At 42.1% G+C, this 19,818-nt stretch overlaps 1 protein-coding gene across 1 annotated transcript in view; it reads right to left on the bottom strand.

The window, feature by feature from the left end:
- skap2 (src kinase associated phosphoprotein 2) overlaps positions 1 to 8,272 on the bottom strand; it is a 244,576-nt gene extending 236,304 nt beyond the window's left edge. The window contains exon 1 of the mRNA XM_059945083.1: positions 8,154 to 8,272. Coding sequence (XP_059801066.1) covers positions 8,154 to 8,193 — 40 coding nt within the window. The 5' untranslated portion in view covers positions 8,194 to 8,272. The remainder of the gene's footprint in view (positions 1 to 8,153) is intronic.
- Between the last annotated feature and the right edge of the window lie 11,546 nt (positions 8,273 to 19,818).

Genomic DNA, 19,818 nt, shown 5'->3' with positions numbered 1-19,818 from the left:
CTTGCTAAATTAACCTTGCTAAACATGTCCATCTGAATGGAAAATAAAGGACAGAACTAAAGATGTATAGCAAAGATTACTTACACAGTCAATAAATATAACATAACCAATTGCCATATATATAGCCAATGTTATTTCAGAAAAATTATGCTCAAATTCATAGAAGGTTGTTTTTCACAAATGGGTTTGAAGAAAATCTATCACTAAATCAATTTAATGCTTGTGTTATAACTCACATGCAGCTGACCACGGAACACTGAATCATGACAGCCAATTGTTACAACCTACAGGCATAAAGCTGCAGCCCATTCTGAGAGCTGAGGCTCATTTGTGGAAGAAATGTCATGTTTTGCCTGTAACTATGCATGCACAAAATTGTTCAACTATAAGGAAACTTGACAATTTGGATTAGGCTGTTGAATACGGGAAACAGATTTGAAAAAGTTCTTCTTACTAAAGAATAGTGTCCTCTATGAAAATGGTAAAATGGCACTGCCAAGATCTAAGGCCTATATTTAACAATAATAGGCTTAAGCAGCTGAGACTTCTCATTGCAGGGAAGTACAGACTTCAGTGCATTTCATTAGGTCCTTTCAAAATAATATAAAAATTAGATTTGGTCTACAAGCAGCACGTAACAAGCTGCCAACAAGTGCACTGATTAGAAGAGATCTGAAGAAATTTCCAAAATGAGAACATTACAAAGTGCTGTATTCCAGGAATATTTTACCCAGTCATTCGAGGGTGCTGGAATTTGTTTGGGTAGCACGAGAATCACCGATTATGGTTTTCACAAATTGATGCCAAGTTTTCTCTTAAATTATTTGCCTTTAGAGATAATTGTCTCTATAAGTGTCACATAAAATCTGACTGATTGATGCCACAACAACCTCTCATTCCATGTCAGCAAGACCAAGGAACTGATTAATTGACTCCTGGAGGAGGAACCAAGAGGTCCATAAGCCAGTCCTCATTGGAGAATCAAAGGTCGAGAGGGTCAGCAACTTTAAATTTCTCCATGCTATCATTGCAAAGGATCAGTTCCGAGTCCAGCATGCAAATGCCATAATGAAGAAAGAACAGCAGTGCCTCTTCTTTCTTAAAAGTATGCGAGGATCCGGCATTTCATCTAGAACCTTGACAAACTTCTATAGATGTGCAGTGGAGAGTATATTGACTGGTTGCATCACAACATGGAATGAAAAAGCCTACAACAGTACTGGACAAAGCCCCGTCCATGACAGGTAAAGCCTTCCCCACCATGGAGCACATCTAATGTTGCAGGAAAGCAACATCCATCATTGAGGACCCCCAGGCCAAGGCCCCTTCTCTTTGCTGCCAACAGAAAGAAGGTACAGAAGCCTCAGTACTCACACCACCAGGTTCAGTAACAGTTATAACCCCACAACTATTGGTCAACAATGAGGATAACTTAGTGGCCTAATATTCGATCGGTCTGAATATTTTTGGAATGCAGAAGAAAACTGGAGCACATGAAGGAGATGCACACAACCATAGGGAAACCATAAATACAGGAGACTCTGCAGATGTTGGAAATCTTGACCAACCCACACAAAGTGTTGGAGGAACTCAGGCAACATCCATGGAGTGGAATAAACAGTCAATGTTCTGGTCTTGATCACAGATCTTGGCTTGATACATCAACTGTTTATGTATCAAACCTTCCACAGATGCTGCCTGACTTACTGAGTTCCTCCAGCATTTTGTTTGTGTTGCACAGCAAGACCACGTAAACTGATCACAGACTGTGCTAGAGGTCACTATTGAAGTTGGATCACTAAAACAGTGAGGCAGAAACTTTAGTGACTGTGTCAAAGTTCCAACTCCATTCTAAAGCTCAGGAAAACTCAAATTCTAGCTTGGTTTCCATCCAAAAAACATTGGATTTTTGAAAATCAACATGAGTACTGATTGCCTAATTTTTTTGATCTATTTAATCCTTGTAATTTGAAGATAAAATATTTTTCATTGGGTGGCAGGTGGAGATACATCACCACCAAAGGAGGTGTCAGGCACTCCTTCCCTCTGTTAGCCTGCAGGTCACCCTTGGGCAAGGTGTTAGCACCTGCTTAGCCCCCTGATCAGGGTCACATGAAGCCACGGGAGCAGGTGGTGGATGGTCGTATGAGCAGCTGGTGCATATCACAAGTCCTGGTTATGCAACCACAGACACCAGGCAGACAATCTCTGATAATAGCTGGGGTAACCCACAATGTAAAGACTCTATCCAAAAGAAGGCAATGGCAAATCACTTCTGTAGAAAGATTTTCCAAGAACAATCATGGTTATAGAAAAGCCATGATCGCCCACATCATATGACATGGCACATAACAAACGAAAGAATTAATATTTCTCTTAGGCAGTCCCTCAGTGTTAAGACTGACTTGCCTCCACCCTAGTTCTAAGCTGGCTGGGAATGCCTTTACAGGACCTACTGTCTGTGCCTAATGTGGTACTTGATGATGTGAATAATTGACAACCAAGAGAAAATCTGCAGATGCTGGAAATCCAAGCAACACACACAAAATGCTGGAGGAACTCAGCAGGCCAGGCAGCATCTATGGAAAAGACTACAGTCCTGCCAAAGGGTCTCGGCCCAGAACATTGAGTGTACTCTTTTCCACAGTTGCTGCCTGGTCTGCTGAGTTCCTCTAGCATTTTGTGTGTGTTATGTAGATAAATGGGTTGCCCAAATGCTGCACATATCTCCTGTCATCTGGTCATGTCATAGACACAAGGTGCACATTGGCTACCCAGATGATACAGGAGGAATTCCAGATTTGATATAGATGTCACACTTTCAGAAAGGAGTGTTTGAAATTGCCATTAGAGTACTCCCTAATTCCTGTGTTCTCCTCTAATGTTTTGCTATGATTGACCTTGGAGCTGTTGATCGATCAACAAACAAAAGCACCTTGATTTGTGTGACGTACACTCAGTGGTCACTGTAATGCCCGAGTGAAGTTTTGCTACAAGCCCACAGATTATGATTATATATGTTTATGTTTCTTCTAATGATCTACAGTACCTCATGGATACCCACATTCAGAACACGGAACATTACAGCATACTACAGGCCCTTTCAGCCTATGATGTTTTTTGGCAACCTTTTAGCCTACACTAAGATCAGTCTAACCTTTCCCTCTCTCATAGCTCTCCATTTATCTATCATTCATCTGCCTATCTAAGAGTGCTTTAAATGTCCCTAATGCATCTGCTTCCACCACCATTGCTGACAGCGCATTCCACACATCCACCATCTCTGTGTAAAATAAGACTTTCCTCGCATCTCCTTAAAATTAAGCCCCCTCATGTGAGCCATTTCCACCCTGGGAAAAAGTTTCTGACTTTCCAATCGATCGATGCATCTTATCAAGTCACCTCCTTTCATTGTACCTAATAAAGTAGACAATGAGTATATCGACTTCTGCTGCTATAGCCCATCCACTTCAAGGTTCAACATGCTGTGTGTTTAGAGATGCTCTTCTGCACACCACTGCTGTAATGCATGGTTATTTCAGTTATTGTTGCCTTCTTGACAACTTGAACCAGTCTGGCCATTCTCCTCTGACCTCTCCCATTAAAAGGTGTTTTTGGCCACAGAACTACAGCTTGCTGAATGACTTTTTTGCTGGTTTTCGCACCAAACTCTGTAAACTCTAGCGAATATTGTGCTTGAAAATCCCAGGAGATTAGCAGTTTCTGAAACACTCAAACCACCCTGTCTGGTATCAACAATCATTCATTCCACAGTCAAAGTCACTTAGATCACATTTCTTCCCCATTCTGATGCTTGGTCTGAACAATTAACTGAATCTCTGCATCACATCTGCATGCTTTTATGCACTGAGTTGCTGCCACGATTGGCTAATTAGATATTTGTATTAACAAGGAAAAGTACAGGTGCACCTAATAAAGTGGCCACTGAGTGTATGTCCTTGATGTCTTTCACTTCAGTCTCAGCAATATTCCTCAATGCAACACTTGATGCAATGTGGTCAATTTCATGCCATGTCTGGAATCTCTAAACTAAAGCCACTAAAATCCTGAAGCTAAGTGGCTGTAGTGTAATCCAAAATAAGATTAGTTTACTACTGGTGAGGGACTACGGCTTGGTAGCTCAATATCGCTCTGCTATTGATTGAGTAATAGGGTTTTAATAAACTGAATTTCTCCTGCTATTTTGCGGTCAGGAGATACCTGGCAATTTTCCACTTTGCTGGATGTATGCCAGTACAGTATTTTGCTGCAACAGCTGGGTGTAAGATGCGTGGACCTTCAGTATGACTGTTGGGATGCTATGTGGTGCCACAACCATTGCTGTATTTCAGCTAAATGGCCGTCAGCTGGCTTTGTTGTCTGGGGAAAAGGCTCAGGACCAATGCAGGATGGACAATAGACTCAGCACTTCTAGCTAAACATTCCCGCCTGATCTTTAACAGGTAGACCCTGCCATTATTAAGGATTGGGATATTCTTGCAGCCTTCCCTCCACTTTGCTACTTAACTGCTTTCCTTGATTTATCAGATTGCAAAGTTGCAATCTGTCCTATACACAAGAAAAGTAATCCATCCTGTTTGCAGCAAGGCTGCTTAGCTTTGCCTACTGCATGTTGTTTAACACATATGTTGTTCCATGTTGTTTAACACATATGTTGTTCACATGCTTGGCATCTCATTTTCTGATATCCCTTCAACACACATCTCAGCATGGGTTTATAACCCAGTTTGACTATAATAGCTCAGTAAAGGTTTTGCTACAAGCTCACAGATTATGATCATATACATTTATGTTTCTTCTAATGATCTAAAGTACCTCATGGGTCCCCATTTTCAGAACACAGAACATTATAGCATACTACAGGTCCTTTAGATAGGCTGGTGGCATAGTGGCATCAGCGCCGGACTTCGGAGCAAAGGCTCCCACGTTCGAATCCAGTCAGCTCCAAAAACCTGGAGAGGGATGGGCTTTGCCAGGTTTCAGATGCCCAAGACAAGCTGTACGATGAGCAATCACCAAAAAGATAAGTGCAAAAAGCTTGTCATGACGGCGCCCCAACAACACCCGACAACTACACACACACACACCCTTTAAGTCCCTGATGTTTTGTCTACTCTTTAACCTACTCTAACCTTTCTGTCCCACAAAGCACTCCATTTTTCTATCATCCATGGGCCTACTCGCTTAACTGTCTCTAATGTATCTGCCTTTGTCACCACCCCTGCACACATTCACCACTTTTGTGTTAAAAAAAACTTTCCTTGAATCATCTTAAAATTATGCCTCCTCAAGTTAGCTATTTCCACCCTGGGAAAGTGTCTACACCATCTATGCCTCTTATCATCTCATATACCTCTATCAAGTCATCTCTCATCCTTCTTCATTCCAAAGAGAAAACTCTTAGCTCGATCAACCTATCCTCATAAGAAGTGCACTCCAATCCAGTTGGCATCCTGGTAAACCTCCACTGCACCCTCTCTAAAACTCCTACATCCTTTCTATGAGGAGGAAAGCAGAAGAGGACAATAATCCAAGCATGAGCTGCCTCTGCCAGTCTGCATGAACACACAATGAACTTGACATTTGGGTGAACCTGGGCAGTCACTACCACCCATGCTGTTTGAGACAGACAAACATGCCATAGTCATGCTGGTTCAGTCACCACATACTACAGACTCAACCCAGCATTATGCCCTTCCTCTGCATGATCTCCTCTCCAGTAGAGAAACCAAACATATTTTGGGTGATAGGACTGCAAAGCTGTTGCCTTTCATCCACAAAAGTGACCATGACCCTCAGGGTAGCCTGCCACTTTAATTCCCAACCCCATTCGCACTGTGATCTCTGCTTACGGCCTCCTGCTCTTTGGGAAAAAAAGATCCTCCAATGTGTTTGAAGAACATCATCTCACCTTCTGAGCGAGCACATTACAGCCTTCCAGATCAAATATTGAATTATATAACATTAGATAGTTCATTCTTCCTTTCTGTCTGTCTGCATCAGAACTGGCACTAACTTCGGCTAACACACACAAAATGCTGGTGGAATACAGCAGGCCAGGCAGCATCTATAGGAAGAAGTACAGTCGATGTTTCGAGCCGAGACCCTTCGCCAGGACTGGTGCTGCCTGGCCTGCTGCGTTCCACCAGCATTTTGTGTGTCTTGCTTGAATTTCCAGCATCTGCAGATTTCCTCGTGTTTACTATTTTGGCTAATTTGTCTTTTTTTTCTATTAGCAAGGTCAAGCCTGCAAGGCATGTCACAATCAGAATCAGCTAATTATCGCTGAACTATATCGTGAAATTTTGTGGCAACAGTACATACAGAGTAATACAGCACGTCCCAATGCTTTACTATCTACAGCACATAACAACCACAAAGCAGTGATATGTGCTCCCAATTGCCAATTTGCATCATTTGAACTGACCCTATCAGAGATATTTCCTTTGTCCTAACCATCAGACACCTCCTCCGCTCCAAAAACTTATGTTTTTCTAACTTACTTTCAGATTTCCAGCATCTACATTTTTGTCTGATTTTCATTTCCTTCCTGTCTTGGACACCTCAAAGATGCAATCAAGCTATTCTTGTTGATAGTAGCCATGTAGAGTAAATTTTGTACCCTTAATACATCCAGTATTTCTTCCATCAACGTAGATAAACAGTAATTAATCTGCTGAGTGAGCACAATCAATTATAATCAGAAGATTTCCTTGCTCAAATTTAATCTAATGCCTGGAATTGGGTCTCGAGCAGGAATTCCCAACCTGGGGTCCACAGACCCCTTGCTATTATATTGGTCAATGACATAAAAAAGGTTGGGAACCCCTGGACTAGAGTCAAATTTTAAACTTCAAGGACTACTCCCCTATTCCTAACCCCTCTAGTGGGTCTGTCCTACATTTCTAACCTCTCTAGTGGACCTGTCCCAGCAGAGGGGTGGTATGTGCTCAGGGACTATGGTCTGAACATTGTTAAGTTTGATGGGATGTGAAGCTGTTGCTTAACCAAACTAATGAACTGCTTTCCCAATGTAGACACATTCCCAGATGTTTCTGAGGAAAGAAAGCATTGCAATGTGTCATTCAAAACCTAACAATACAAACTTAGCTACTTTAAAGAAATTAAAATTTTTCTCTCATAGGCTTCATGAAATAATAATGAATACTATATTACCTAAGTACATTATCTTCAGCCAACAGGTCTGTAATTTACCCCAAAACTGTACTTTTCACCAGAGGAAGTATTTTTAATAAGGATCACAGAATGTTAAAAAGTACCATATCTGAGTCACTTCCACACACAAAAAAACATACACAACACAATTTCCTATTTTCAGAAGATGCTAAGAGTTTCTTTGTGTGTGTGCACGTATCGGATCTAACGGCGCCGGGAATGGTGGCGGGACTGCAGATAGATGGCTGAACGACATGAATAGTCGAATGAGCGGAACAGAAGGGCGCCTTAGTAGGAAGACAGAAAATGCAGGAAGAACTCGGACAACATTAAACGAGATGCAAAAAGTTCCGAGGACCGAAATATTAACTACTTTCTCTTTTTACGGTACTGCTTGACTGGCTGATTTCTACCAGCGTTTGGCGTCCGGTTCCTGAATCCGCAGTTTAATCTGTTTTCCAGAGTTCCTACTTACTTTTGGTCAACTTTCACAGAAGATTAAATAACGCATGGCGACCTGTATTTCTTCTCCGCTTGGCTTACAGAACGTACGTGCATTAAAAGTAAACACATATCTGTCAACTAAGGGTGAACTTCAACTGGCAAACGTGACGCTGGAAAGTTGACAGGCCGATGGGCACAGGTGGGGAAGCTGCTGCTTTAATCCTTGCTCAACACTTGCCACCTGTTTCTTCCCGAATCACCCACGCAGTGAACGGGAGCGGATCCAACTCGACGCTGGTGTCAAACTGCTGCAACGGGGTAAAAACCCTGTGCCGGGTGAACTTCTCCAAGCATCGCTGCAACTTCCTCTTTTTTCACTTTCCCCAACTCAGCCGAGTTCTCGCCAACTTGACACTCTAGTATTTGTCTTTACGGAAAATCGGTTAGTGAAGGGGAAGGGAACCGTGGCCGGGGGCTGACCGGCCGGGGGGGGGGGGCTTTTTGAATTTTACCTGCAATCAGGCCCTTCACGTCCTCTGGGAGTTGCTGCATCCTCGGCCGCCTTCCCTCCGCTGTTACCGGAGAGCGCTCGCTCCACGCGGAAGTGCCGCTCCCAGCGCGCGCGGCCGGGGCGGGGGTGGGGGGGGGGGGGGGGGCGAGCGAGCGCGCGCGCGGCCGGGGCCGGAGCTGACGCTGCCGCCGCCGCCGGCGTCGCTGATTGGAGCAAAGGTCGCCATGGGTGAATGAGGCGCGCGCCCGCCTCTCGCCGTCTGCCGGGGTGGGGAGGGGAGGGGAGGGGAGGGGTGCAGAGATTAATGTGAGATTTGCTGCAGCAGTGCAAATTTGCAATGAATTACAAAATAGTGCAGGAGAAAAGAACAACGAAATAGAATCAGATTTATTATCGAGAACATATGACATGACATTTGTTGTTTTACAGGGTAGTACGATGCAAAGACAGAAATCTGACATTACAAAAAATATAAGTGCGGAATAAAAGAAAAAAACAAGCTGGTGTGTAGGGGCTTGTGGACCATTCAGGATGGCAGAGGGAAGAAACTGTTCCTGAATTATTGAGTGTGGATCTTGAGGTTCCTGCAGTCTCTCCCTGGTGGTAGTAATGAAAAGAGGACATGTCCTGACAGGTGGAGGTATGGAGGAGCCGAGTGATGAATGGTGTCTTCCTGAAGAACTTCCTTTTGAAGGTGTGCTGGGGGTAGCCAGCAAGTGTCGCTGCATATTCCGGCACCAACAGAGTATGCCAACAACAATGCTTGGCAGAACGACACAGAGCATGACCAAAGAGCATATATCAAGTCATAAAGCAGAACAGCAAAACAAGCCCTGTTCCTTCCCCCACCCCAGAACTAGCCATCTTCTTCAGCTTCCTGCGAGCTTGTGGATTTTTAGACACTGTGCCTTTGACTTCCCCAGCAGATTTGCTGAGACCTGCAGACTCGGGCTCTGGCCTTCAGGTTGAATTAGACTATAAGACATAGAAGCAGAATTAGGCCATTCAGCCATTGTCTGCTCCTCCATTCCATCATGGCTGATCCTGGATCCCACTCAACCCCATACACCTACATTCTCACCATATCCTTTGATGCCCTGACTGATCAGCAAGTGATCAACTTCTGCCTTAAATATACCCACAGATTTGGCCTCTACCACAGTTTGTGGCAGAGCATTCCACAGATTTACTACTCTCTGGCTAAAAAAAATTCCTCCTTACCTCTGTTCTAAAAGGTCGCCCCTCAATTTTGCGGCTGTGCCCTCTAGTTCTGGATGCCCCACCATGGGAAATATCCTCTCCACATCCACCCTATCTAGTCCTTTCAACATTTGGTAGGTTTCAATGAGATCCCCTGCATTCTTCTAAATTCCAGTGAATACAGGCCCAAAGCTGCCAAACACTCCTCATATGTTAATCCCTTCATTCCCTGAATTATCCTCATGAAGCTCCTCTGGATTCTCTCCAATGATGACACATCCTTTCTGAGATATGGGGCCCAAAACTGTTGACAATACTTCAAGTGCGGCCTGACTAGTGTCTTATAAAGCCTCAGCATTATCTCCTTGCTTTTACATTCTGTTCTTCTTGAACTAAACACCAACATTGGATTTGCCTTCTTTACCACAGATTCAGCCTGTAAAGTAACCTTGTGGAAGTTTTGCACGAGGACTCCCAAGTCCCTCTGCACTTCTGATGTTTAAACCTTCTCCCCATTTAGATAATAGTCTGCACTATTGTTCATTTTATCAAAATGTACTATCATACATTTTCCTACACTGCATTTCATCTGCCACAATTTTGCCCATTCTTCCAATTTGTTTAAGTCCTGCTGCAATCACCTTGTTTCTTCAGCACTACCTATCCCTCCACCTATCTTCGTATCATTTGCAAACTTTGCCACAAAGCCATCAATTCCGTTATCCAAGTCATTGGCAGACAATGTGAAAAGTAGTAGTTCCAATACTGACCTCTGAGGAACACCATTAGTCACCGGCAGCCAACCAGAAAGGGTCTATTTTATCCCCACTCTTTGCCTCCTGCCTGTCAGCCATTTCTCTATCCATGCCAGTATCTTTCCTGTAATGCCATTGGATTTTATCTTGTTAAGCAGCCTCATGTGTGGCACTTTATCAAATGCCCTCTGAAAATCAAAGTAAGTGACATCCACTGCCTTTCCTTTGTCCACCCTGTTTGTTACTTCCTCGAAGAATTCTAACAGATTTGTCAGGCAAGATTTCCTTTTATAGAAACCATGCTGACTTTGACTTATTTTCTCATTAATTTCCAAGTACCCTGAAGCCTCTTCCTTAATAATAGACTCCAACATTTTCCCAACCACTGAGGTGAGACTAACTAGTCTATAATTTCATTTCTTTTGCCTTCCTCCTTTCTTAAAGAGCAGAGTGACATTTGCAATCTTCAAGTCCTGCGGGACCATACCAGATCAACTGATTCTTGAAAGATCGTGACCAATGTGTCCATTATCTCTACAACAACCCTGGTATTGGGATTTGCATATCGGTGGAGATGGGGCCACCTACCCTTGTTTGTCCTGTCCACACAGAAATCCAATCCTGGAACACACGAATGACTCCAACCCTCATCCCTGCTGGACTGCAGGCATGTTTAAAATACAGGAAGGCATCCCATAGGAAACTTAAAGTACGTATGCACATAAATACGTACATAAAGCAGCAGGAGATGTGGTCAGAATTAGAGCTGCTGGCTCTGCTCCCTGCTCTGCAACGTTTACTCAGCTCTGCGCTGAACTGAGGCTGTGGCCTGCTCCAGTGGCAGCGAAGTTTTGTAAAACTTCAGTTCTGAATTGGCTTTCTTACTTTTGTTTGCGTGATTTGTTTTCTCTCTCTCTCTGCATACTGGGTGTTTGACGGTCTTTTTTTTTAATGGGTTCTTTTGAGATTTCGTTGTTTTTTGGCTGCCTGTAAGGAGCCAAATCTCAAGGTTGTATAATGTACGCATGCTTTGATAATAAATGTACTTTAAGAACCAGGTTGATATTCACTGTTTTGATGTGCAATGGTTGTGTGGAAGTAGTATAGTGCAAATTTATAAAATTACTACAAATTACAAAATATGAGGGGAGATTGATAAGTTCATGGCCTAAGGTAGAAGGAATCAATTTTAGAAAACCTAACACATTTATTTTTCAGCATTATCCCCTCCTACATTTACACACTTAGTCTAGCGGTCATGGAGCATATGGATCTTGGACCTCCAGAAAGTGTCCACAGCAGGGGTGATTGATAAGTTCGTGGCCTAAGGTAGAAGGAGATGAGTTATTAACTTCAAACTTTCTGCATAATCACTCAAAGAGTTGACTCCTGTACCTCCTCACTGGTGGTATCAATGAGATCGTGGCACGTTCTAGACAGTGAGGGTCCTTAATGTTGGATGCTCCTTCCTGAGGCACTGCCTCTTGAAGATATCCTCGATGATGGAGAACATTGTACACATGATGGAGCTGGCTAAGTCTACAGACTCCTGCGATTCTGTGCATTGAGCCTCCATAGATTGAATTTGACCATAACATCTACAGAAGCTTACAAGAGTTTTTGTTGACATTCCGAATCTCCTGAAACATACATGCAACGTTATGAAACCTTTCGTCATACTGAATCCTGAAGTCCTCAAAAGAAACTTAAAATAACTTTGGAATGGTAGGTGAGGATAAGGGGAACACTATTCCTGGTGTGGTGGCGGGAGGATGGGGTGAGGGCAATTTAAGCCACTTCTGGAGCATTGTATGCAGTTCTGGTTGCCACATTATAGAAAATTTGGGGAGACTGTGGAGCTGGAACAGTGTTTTGCCTGGATTGGAGGGAATAGCTACAAGAGGTTGGTCAGGCATAGGTTATTTTCCTCAGAATGCTGGAAGCTAAGAGTGATTTGGTTGATGGATAGAAAATCATGTGAGTCGTGGATAGAATCTTTCCCATGGTGGAAGTGTCAAATACTAGAGGAGGTGCGTTTAAAATCAGAGGGAGCTGAAGATTGAAGGTTCAGGTTCAAATGAGTTTATTGACATAACACCACGGTGCACAGAGTACCTAACTAGTAATCATGGTAATAATACATTTAGCAACAACTGCAAATCTGAGGTGGTGTAGGACAAGTTTTGTGTTACGTAGAAGTGCTGGGGAAGTGGTTGAGAGGAGGATTTTATTTTATATTTTTATTTAGAGATACAGCGCGTAATAGCCCTTTCAGCCCAACAAGTCGCGCTGCCTATCAACCCATCTATTTAACCCTAACCTAATCACAGGACAATTTACAATAGAGATTGGGTGACAGGGCGGAGATACGTCTCTACCAGAAGAGGTGTAAGACACTCCATCCCTCCGCTAACCTACAGGCCACCCTTGGGCGAGGTGTAGCACCTGCTTAGCCCCCTGATCAGGGTCAAATGAAGCCGTGGAAGCAGGTGGAGGATGGGTGTAGGAGCAGCTGGTGAATATCACAGGTCCTGGTCATACGGCCACTGAGGCCAAGCAGACAATCTCTGAAGAATATTGATAATGACTGGAGCCATCCGTCTTGTAAAGATACTGCCCTGAAGAAGGCAATGGCAAACCACTTATGTAGTGAAAAATTGCCAAGACCATGTAGGCCTCCATAAGTCTCAATAGACCATGGATTTGGATAGACCATGGGCAAGGTTTTTTTTTATGGAAGACCAGTAGTTGCCCAAGCTGCAAGTCTCCCCTCTCCACACCACTGATGTTGTCCAAGGGAAGGGCATTAGGACCCATACAGCTTGGCACCGGTGTCATCGCAGAGCAATGTGTGGTTAAGAGCCTTCATATCACTAGACGAGCACCTTAACCACTTGGCCATGCACCCATGTCAAGCAAAGTGGCACATAATGAATGAATACATTAACCTACTATCTGGTATGTCTTTGGACTGTAGGGAAAAGCCAGAGCACCCTGGGGCAACTCATGTGGTCACGGGAGAACATACAAAGTCCTTACAGAATTGAACTCCAATGCCCCAAGCTGTAATAGTGTAGAGTTAACTGTTACATTGCCATGGAGAATATGATAGCAAAGCTTTAAGAGGCATTTGACAGGCAAATGATCAACGAGGAACTTGAAGGCTATGGACCATGTGAGGCAGAATGGATTAATTAGGTTGGTATCATGTTGACACAGACAAGGTGAGCAGAAGGGTATGTTCCTGTGCCATACTGATTCTGCAGATGTTGCAAGTCCGCAGCAACACATATGAAATACTGGAAGAACTCAACAGGTCAGGCAGGGAATAAACAGTCAACGTTTCAGGCTGAGACCTTTGATCGGGACTGATCCATAGATGCCAGCTGATCTTCTATGTTCCTCCAGCATTTCGTGTATAGTATACTTTTACTGTACATTTTATTTGGGAGAGAGATGCATAAGACTAGCCTTTAAACATCTAAAGAAAGTTTAGCTGGCAAAAGAATGGTTACTGTGCTCGTCAAAGCAGTCAGTGGATTGTGTGTAGGGGTCGATCCTTATAATGCATTCCTGTGCAGGCTTCGTGGAGCTAATCAATCTCTACACCCTGCTCTGAAGGTTATGTCACTCTTGGGCATTGGGCATATTTCCTAATTAGAAAAAGGATATATGCAAACTGAAGAATAATGCAATAAATTAAAGTGCATTATTGACTAGATCTTTAAGTACCCTTTATGCCTTTAGTGTGCTTTAATCTGAAAGAATTAAAATGATTTTATAGAAATAACTTTTAACCTTCGAGACCTTATATCAATTATCAACACTAATAATAGATGGTCAGGGAACATTTTAATACCAACAGCACATGGTTTAATGCCGAATTTAATGATGTGTTACAGCTTGTGCTTTAACTTGTAGAGTGGAATTTTTTCTATCCTGAATGAGTTGAGCTGAAGGCATATTTATGGAACAACATTTTGAAATGGTGGAATTCTGGTACAATAAAGTAAAATAGGGAGCAAAATTGATCTGAGGAATTGGATTGTTACATCAAAGGTTTTTGATTTCAGTATTTTTCAGCAAGAAGGCACTAGGATAAATTAAATTATAATTAATCAAAGAGGTACAGGAGTCTGAAGACACACACTCAACATTTCAGTGAGAGCTCCTTCCCCATCACTAACAGATTTCTGAATGAACGATGAACTCATGTACACTACCTCACTATCTTGTTTCTGTTCTCTTTCTGTGGTACTTCTTTAATATGATTTTCTATATATGTTTCTTATTATAATTTATAGTTTTGTTATTATGTATTGCACTGTATTGCTCTTGCAAAACAACAAATTTCACTATATATGCCAATGATGCCAACAATGATAGTTATTCCAATATTTACCATCAAAATAGACATCAAATATTACCTGAAAAAGTTATAAATTATTTCATTTTAAATTAGCTTCTAACATACCTGTCTGTATTATAGAAAGCAGTAAAAAAGCACAATTATAATTGAACGTGAATGCAAACTTCTGATAAAAGTCACCATGTAATTAGTTAAGTTCAGTTTTTCCCATTAAGGGGATTCATTTCCTGTAGCGTCTCAGCTTGAAACATCAACTGTTTATTCCTCTCCTGAGAAGCTGCCTGGCCTGCTGAGGCCCTCCAGCATTTTGTGGATGTTATTCTGGATTTCCAGCATCTGCAGAATCTCTTGTGCTTAAAGTACATTTATTTCTTAGGTTTGTAGGACAAGTCAGGATTTACTTGTGTTTTATTTGTAATTATTTATTGAGATACAATGCAGAATAGGCCATGCTGCCTACTAATCCCCTGATTTAATCCTAACCTTATTACAGGACAAATTTCTATGACCAGATAACCTTCCAACAGGTACATCTTTGGACTGTGAGAGGAAACCAGAACACCTGGTGGAAACCCATGTGGTCAGAGGGAGAATGTACAAACTACTTACAGGCAGCGGCAAAAATTGAACCCGAATCACCTGTACTCTAAAGCATATAGATTATAGAGCTTGTAATGTTTTGTAACTTCAAAACATTAAATTAATTCAAAGGAAGACACAAGAGTCTTGGAATGTGGGTTTCACTTCATCTTTACTTGAAGCAGGGCACTCACTTATCACACCTGATGACATATAAATTCATGTATTTATACATATAACCCATAACGAATTAGTTAAAAAAACAGCAATGCTTATTCAGAGTATATATATAAGATTACTCAAATATTATCAAAATATTAAATACACAACATGGTTCAGATATGGTTCACCTACAGAACTGCTGCTCACTGGATTTTTTTTCACACCATTTATGCAAGCTCTAGAGACTGTTGTGAGTGAAAATCTCAGGAGATCAGCAGTTTCTGAGATACTCAGACCACCCTGTCTGGCACCAGCAACCATTCCACTGTCAAAGCCACTTAGATCACACTTCTTCCCCATGTCTGCATGATTTTATGTATTGAGTTCCTCCCACATGATTAGCTGATTAGATATTTGTGTTAGCAAATAGGCCTACAGGTGTACCTAATAAAGTGACCACAGATTACAAATCATTAAATACATCAAAAATAGATTAAAAACCAGATCAAAGTTTGGAACGTTAGCGGAAGGGAAGATGAAGAAATTGCTGGGTTTTGAAATATGATGAAAAGAAATGATGGAAACTGATTCCATTATTAATTTTAAAATGTAACACCAGGTCTCTTCTCCCTCCTGCCGTCTGGGAAAAGGCACCGAAGCATTCGGGCTCTCATGACCAGACTATGTAACAGTTTTTTCCCCCAAGCTATCAGACTCCCCAATACCCGAAGCCTGGACTGACACATTACTGCCCTATTGTCTTGTTTATTATTTATTGTAATGCCTGCACAGTTTTGTGCACTTTTTGCAGTCCAGGGTAGGTCTGTAGTCTAGTGTAGTTTTTCTCTGTGTTTTATGTTTTTATGCCTAGTTTTCGTACTGTGTCATGTAACATCATGGTCCTGAAAAAACGTTGTCTCATTTTTACTATGTACTGTACCAGCAGCTATGGTCAAAAAGACAATAAGAAGTGACTTGACTTGACTTGACTTGAATTTTGCTCAGGCAGAGCAAAAGAAACAACGTATTAGAGCATGGACCAAGCATGGTTACTGTATTGAAAATCTAACTCTGTCTGAATACCTCCTCTTTGTGTTAATTCCTATGATTCTATAAACAATGCAGATAACTAGAGTCAAGATGGCATGCGTTTTCAATGTTCTGGTGTGTATCATTGTGAACTGGCTAATAGACTGTGCTCTTACAACCTTGGTGCCCTTTCCCAAGGAAGGATATAGTTGCTATTCAGGGAGTGCAGTGAAGATTCACCATGTTGAATCATGGGATAGGAAGTTTGCCATATTGAGACCTAATAGGCTACGCCTCTATTATCCACAGTTTAGAAGAATGAGAGGTGATTTCATTGAAGGATACTAACGTCTTTCAGCGATCAGAAGCACATGGAAGAAAGACGTTTAGATCTGAGATAAGGAGAGCAAGAGTGAAATCTTCAGTTACTCAAAACAGAGATAGGTAAGGTTCTGAATTTTAAATGATTAAAAGAATATGCTGACGGGAGAGGAAAATGGTCCTGTCAAAAGAACAGCTATGGCTTTGTTAATCAGCTGAACAGAGTGGGGGGTGAGTGCCAGATGGCCGAATCTCACTCTTATTTCTTATATTATCAGACTGATTTCCTCTGCAGTCAAAAGGGACATTTGAGTTATTGATATAATATCACAAAGACTTCTTAAAAGGAAGACTTCTGGTGGGACTCCGCGGGTCGAGCAGCACGTGTTGAGGGGAATAACCAGTTGATGTTTTGGGCCAAGACCCTTCATCAGAATTACATCAAGTTTCATCAAGGTTACAATGAATCAGCAACAACAGAAGTATATGAATTTGACACATTGCTATGTTAGACATGTTTAGAGCAATTTTCTTTGCTCTTGTTCTTTAGTATCAGTAATTTGTTTTTTTTTAACTCGCTTGCTATCAGACATTTCCTTACATTCAATATAGTCACCTTTCATGAGAATTTAAATTTATGGCATCATTTTCTGTGCCTGTTCAGCCCATAGCTGTCACAAATACACTTATCTCTCCAAAAAATATCCCATATTATGTTCTGGCTCAAGTAAAACCACAAAAAGCAACAATGAGTGCTACTTGTGCTAGCGATATGCATGTATTGAAGTGCTGACTTCATACTTCATTTCCATTTAAAGGAAGTCATTGCTTCTTTTGGATGTACTTTTGCCCAGTGAGAACGCATGCAGGAAGTCTCTGTCTCCAGTATTTCCAAATATCTAATCAAGTTGTTATGTAACACCATGCTAGGTTTTGATTTATCAAGCTGTACACAACCAATTGAATAAATTCCAATTTAAAATCTCCAAACAGGTATTTTTCTGTACTTCTATATCACTGTTTACAATAGATAAACAGATCTCTTTGATTAAATTCGTCCTAGTTTCTGTCTGATTGGTTCAGTAAGATTTGTCAACAAGAGAGCTACTACGCATAAAAACCAGGAACATTTCAGGCTTGATTTACATCCTGAATTGAGTATTGCAAGACAGAACGCATGCAGTTTCAGATTTAAAAAAGAGAGGCAAGTGTCACATAGGAATGCACACCTTGTCTGTGTCAAATAATACCTGCTAAAAATCCTCAGTAGGCCATCTGGTGAAGACAGGATGGAGAACTGCTTCAGTAACTCAGCATCTGTTGGGGCGGGGTGGGGGGAGAACTGTCAACACTTTGGGTCGAGACACAGCATCAGGTCTGAGAGTGGCAGGGGGAAATAACAATCATAACGAGGAAAGGAGGAGTCATGAGTCAGGGGCCAGTAGGTGACTGGCGGATCAAGGACGGGTACACGACATTGGGCAGGTGGAGCCAGCTGGGGGAGAAGGGAAGGGTGAAAGTGCAAACACCCAAGAGGGTGATAAGTGGGGGCAGAAAGGCTACCAGTGCTGCAATGTGTTAGGAAAGTAATAATGGGAACCATTGGGGGAGAGAAGAATGTCAGATAGAATTAGATGGGGAGGATTGGATTCATTAGGGGAAACATAGGTGGTCAGAACTGGGTTGAGGGTGGGTAGAACCGGTTGGTTTAGAAAGGGTGATGCATCACAGGAGGTCAGGGATTACTGATAAGAAAGTGGCACTTATGATACTGCTGAAGCAGACATCTGTCCATCACATTTGCAGATAATTGACAGTGGGCTGATGTGTATTGATCCCGATTGGATTCATCTTGATAACTGTGCTGAGTGCATACATGGGCAGCATGTTCTGCATTCTCGGTAATTACTGTTGTTCTGGCTGCACTAGAATATCTTGAGTAAAGGTACAGCTAACTCAGAAGGAAGAAAACCAAAAATGTTGCCCAAACCTATAGTTCTTGGGGGTTGATTGCAGAGTGATCAGGCATTTCTTGAAATAACACAAAGTGAACCAAACTGATTGAAGACTGATTTCTGTGACTGGAGTGACTACTGGCTGAAGGTGGTTTCAGTAACGTTACATTGATATTACAACCCTCCTTGAACTTGCTATTGATGAATATGCTGTGAAATATTTCTTTAGTACCTTGTCTACTTCCTCAGGCTTCAGGTAGATTTCTTCTTTGTCCTTGAGTTGCCCTGCCCTCTCACTATTATTCTATTGCTTTTAGAGTATGTATAAAGTAAATACTCTTGGGTGACAGGGTACAGACACATCTGTACCAAAGGTGGTGTAAAGCGCTCCTTCCATTCACTAGCCTGCAGGTCACCCTTGAGCAAGGTGTAGCACCTGTTTAGACCTCAACTAGGGTCACGTGAAGCCATGGGAGCAGGTGGTAGATGGCTATATGAGCAGCTGGTGCATATCACAAAGTCCTGGTTGTACAACCACTGACACCAAGCAGACAATCTTTGAAGAGTATTGAGAATGGTTGGGGTCACCCACCTTGTACAGACACTGCCCAGAAGGCAAAACCAATGGTAAACCACTTCTGTAGGAAAATTTGCCATGAACAATCATGCCACCATAATCACCTATGTCATATGACATGGCACACAATGATGATGATGATGATAAAATACCTTGGGATTCTCTTTCATCTTTTTTTGTGAAAGATATTTCATTGTCCTCTTTAGCCTCCTGTTTCCATGTTTAAGTTGTCTCCTGCTTCCTTTACATATCTCAAGGACACTGTCTAAAGTCCATTTTGTACATATGCTTCCCTTTCATTTTGACTAAGCTTGCAACGTCTCTCTTTGTCCAAGGTTCCTGAACCTTGCCAGCCTTGTCTTTCTTCTGAAAAGAAACAGCTTGGCCCTACATTACTAACAGCTGGTTTTTAACCATCTCCTGCATGTCAGATAGGGACTTGCTCAAAAACCACTGGTCTCAATCTACTCTTCTCATCTCCTGCCTAATACTTTGGTGGTTAACTTTCCACCAATTTCGCCATCTGTTAACTTTAATTATGATCAATGTTCCCATTGCAACTCCAATCACCAGGCCAGGTTCATTTCCATCATTTAACTCCTTCTCTGGGTGGATTAGCTCCATACCATGCCACAAAATCCTTTCATGTTATAAGCCCAGAGGTTTTCTGCACCTTTCCAGGACTTGGAGTCATAGAAATGCTCTACACGTTTGACACT

The sequence above is a fragment of the Hypanus sabinus genome, chromosome 20 (genome assembly GCF_030144855.1).
Source record: "Hypanus sabinus isolate sHypSab1 chromosome 20, sHypSab1.hap1, whole genome shotgun sequence".
Taxonomy (NCBI): Eukaryota; Metazoa; Chordata; class Chondrichthyes; order Myliobatiformes; family Dasyatidae; genus Hypanus; species Hypanus sabinus.
This window is presented reverse-complemented; position numbering and strand designations above follow the sequence as displayed.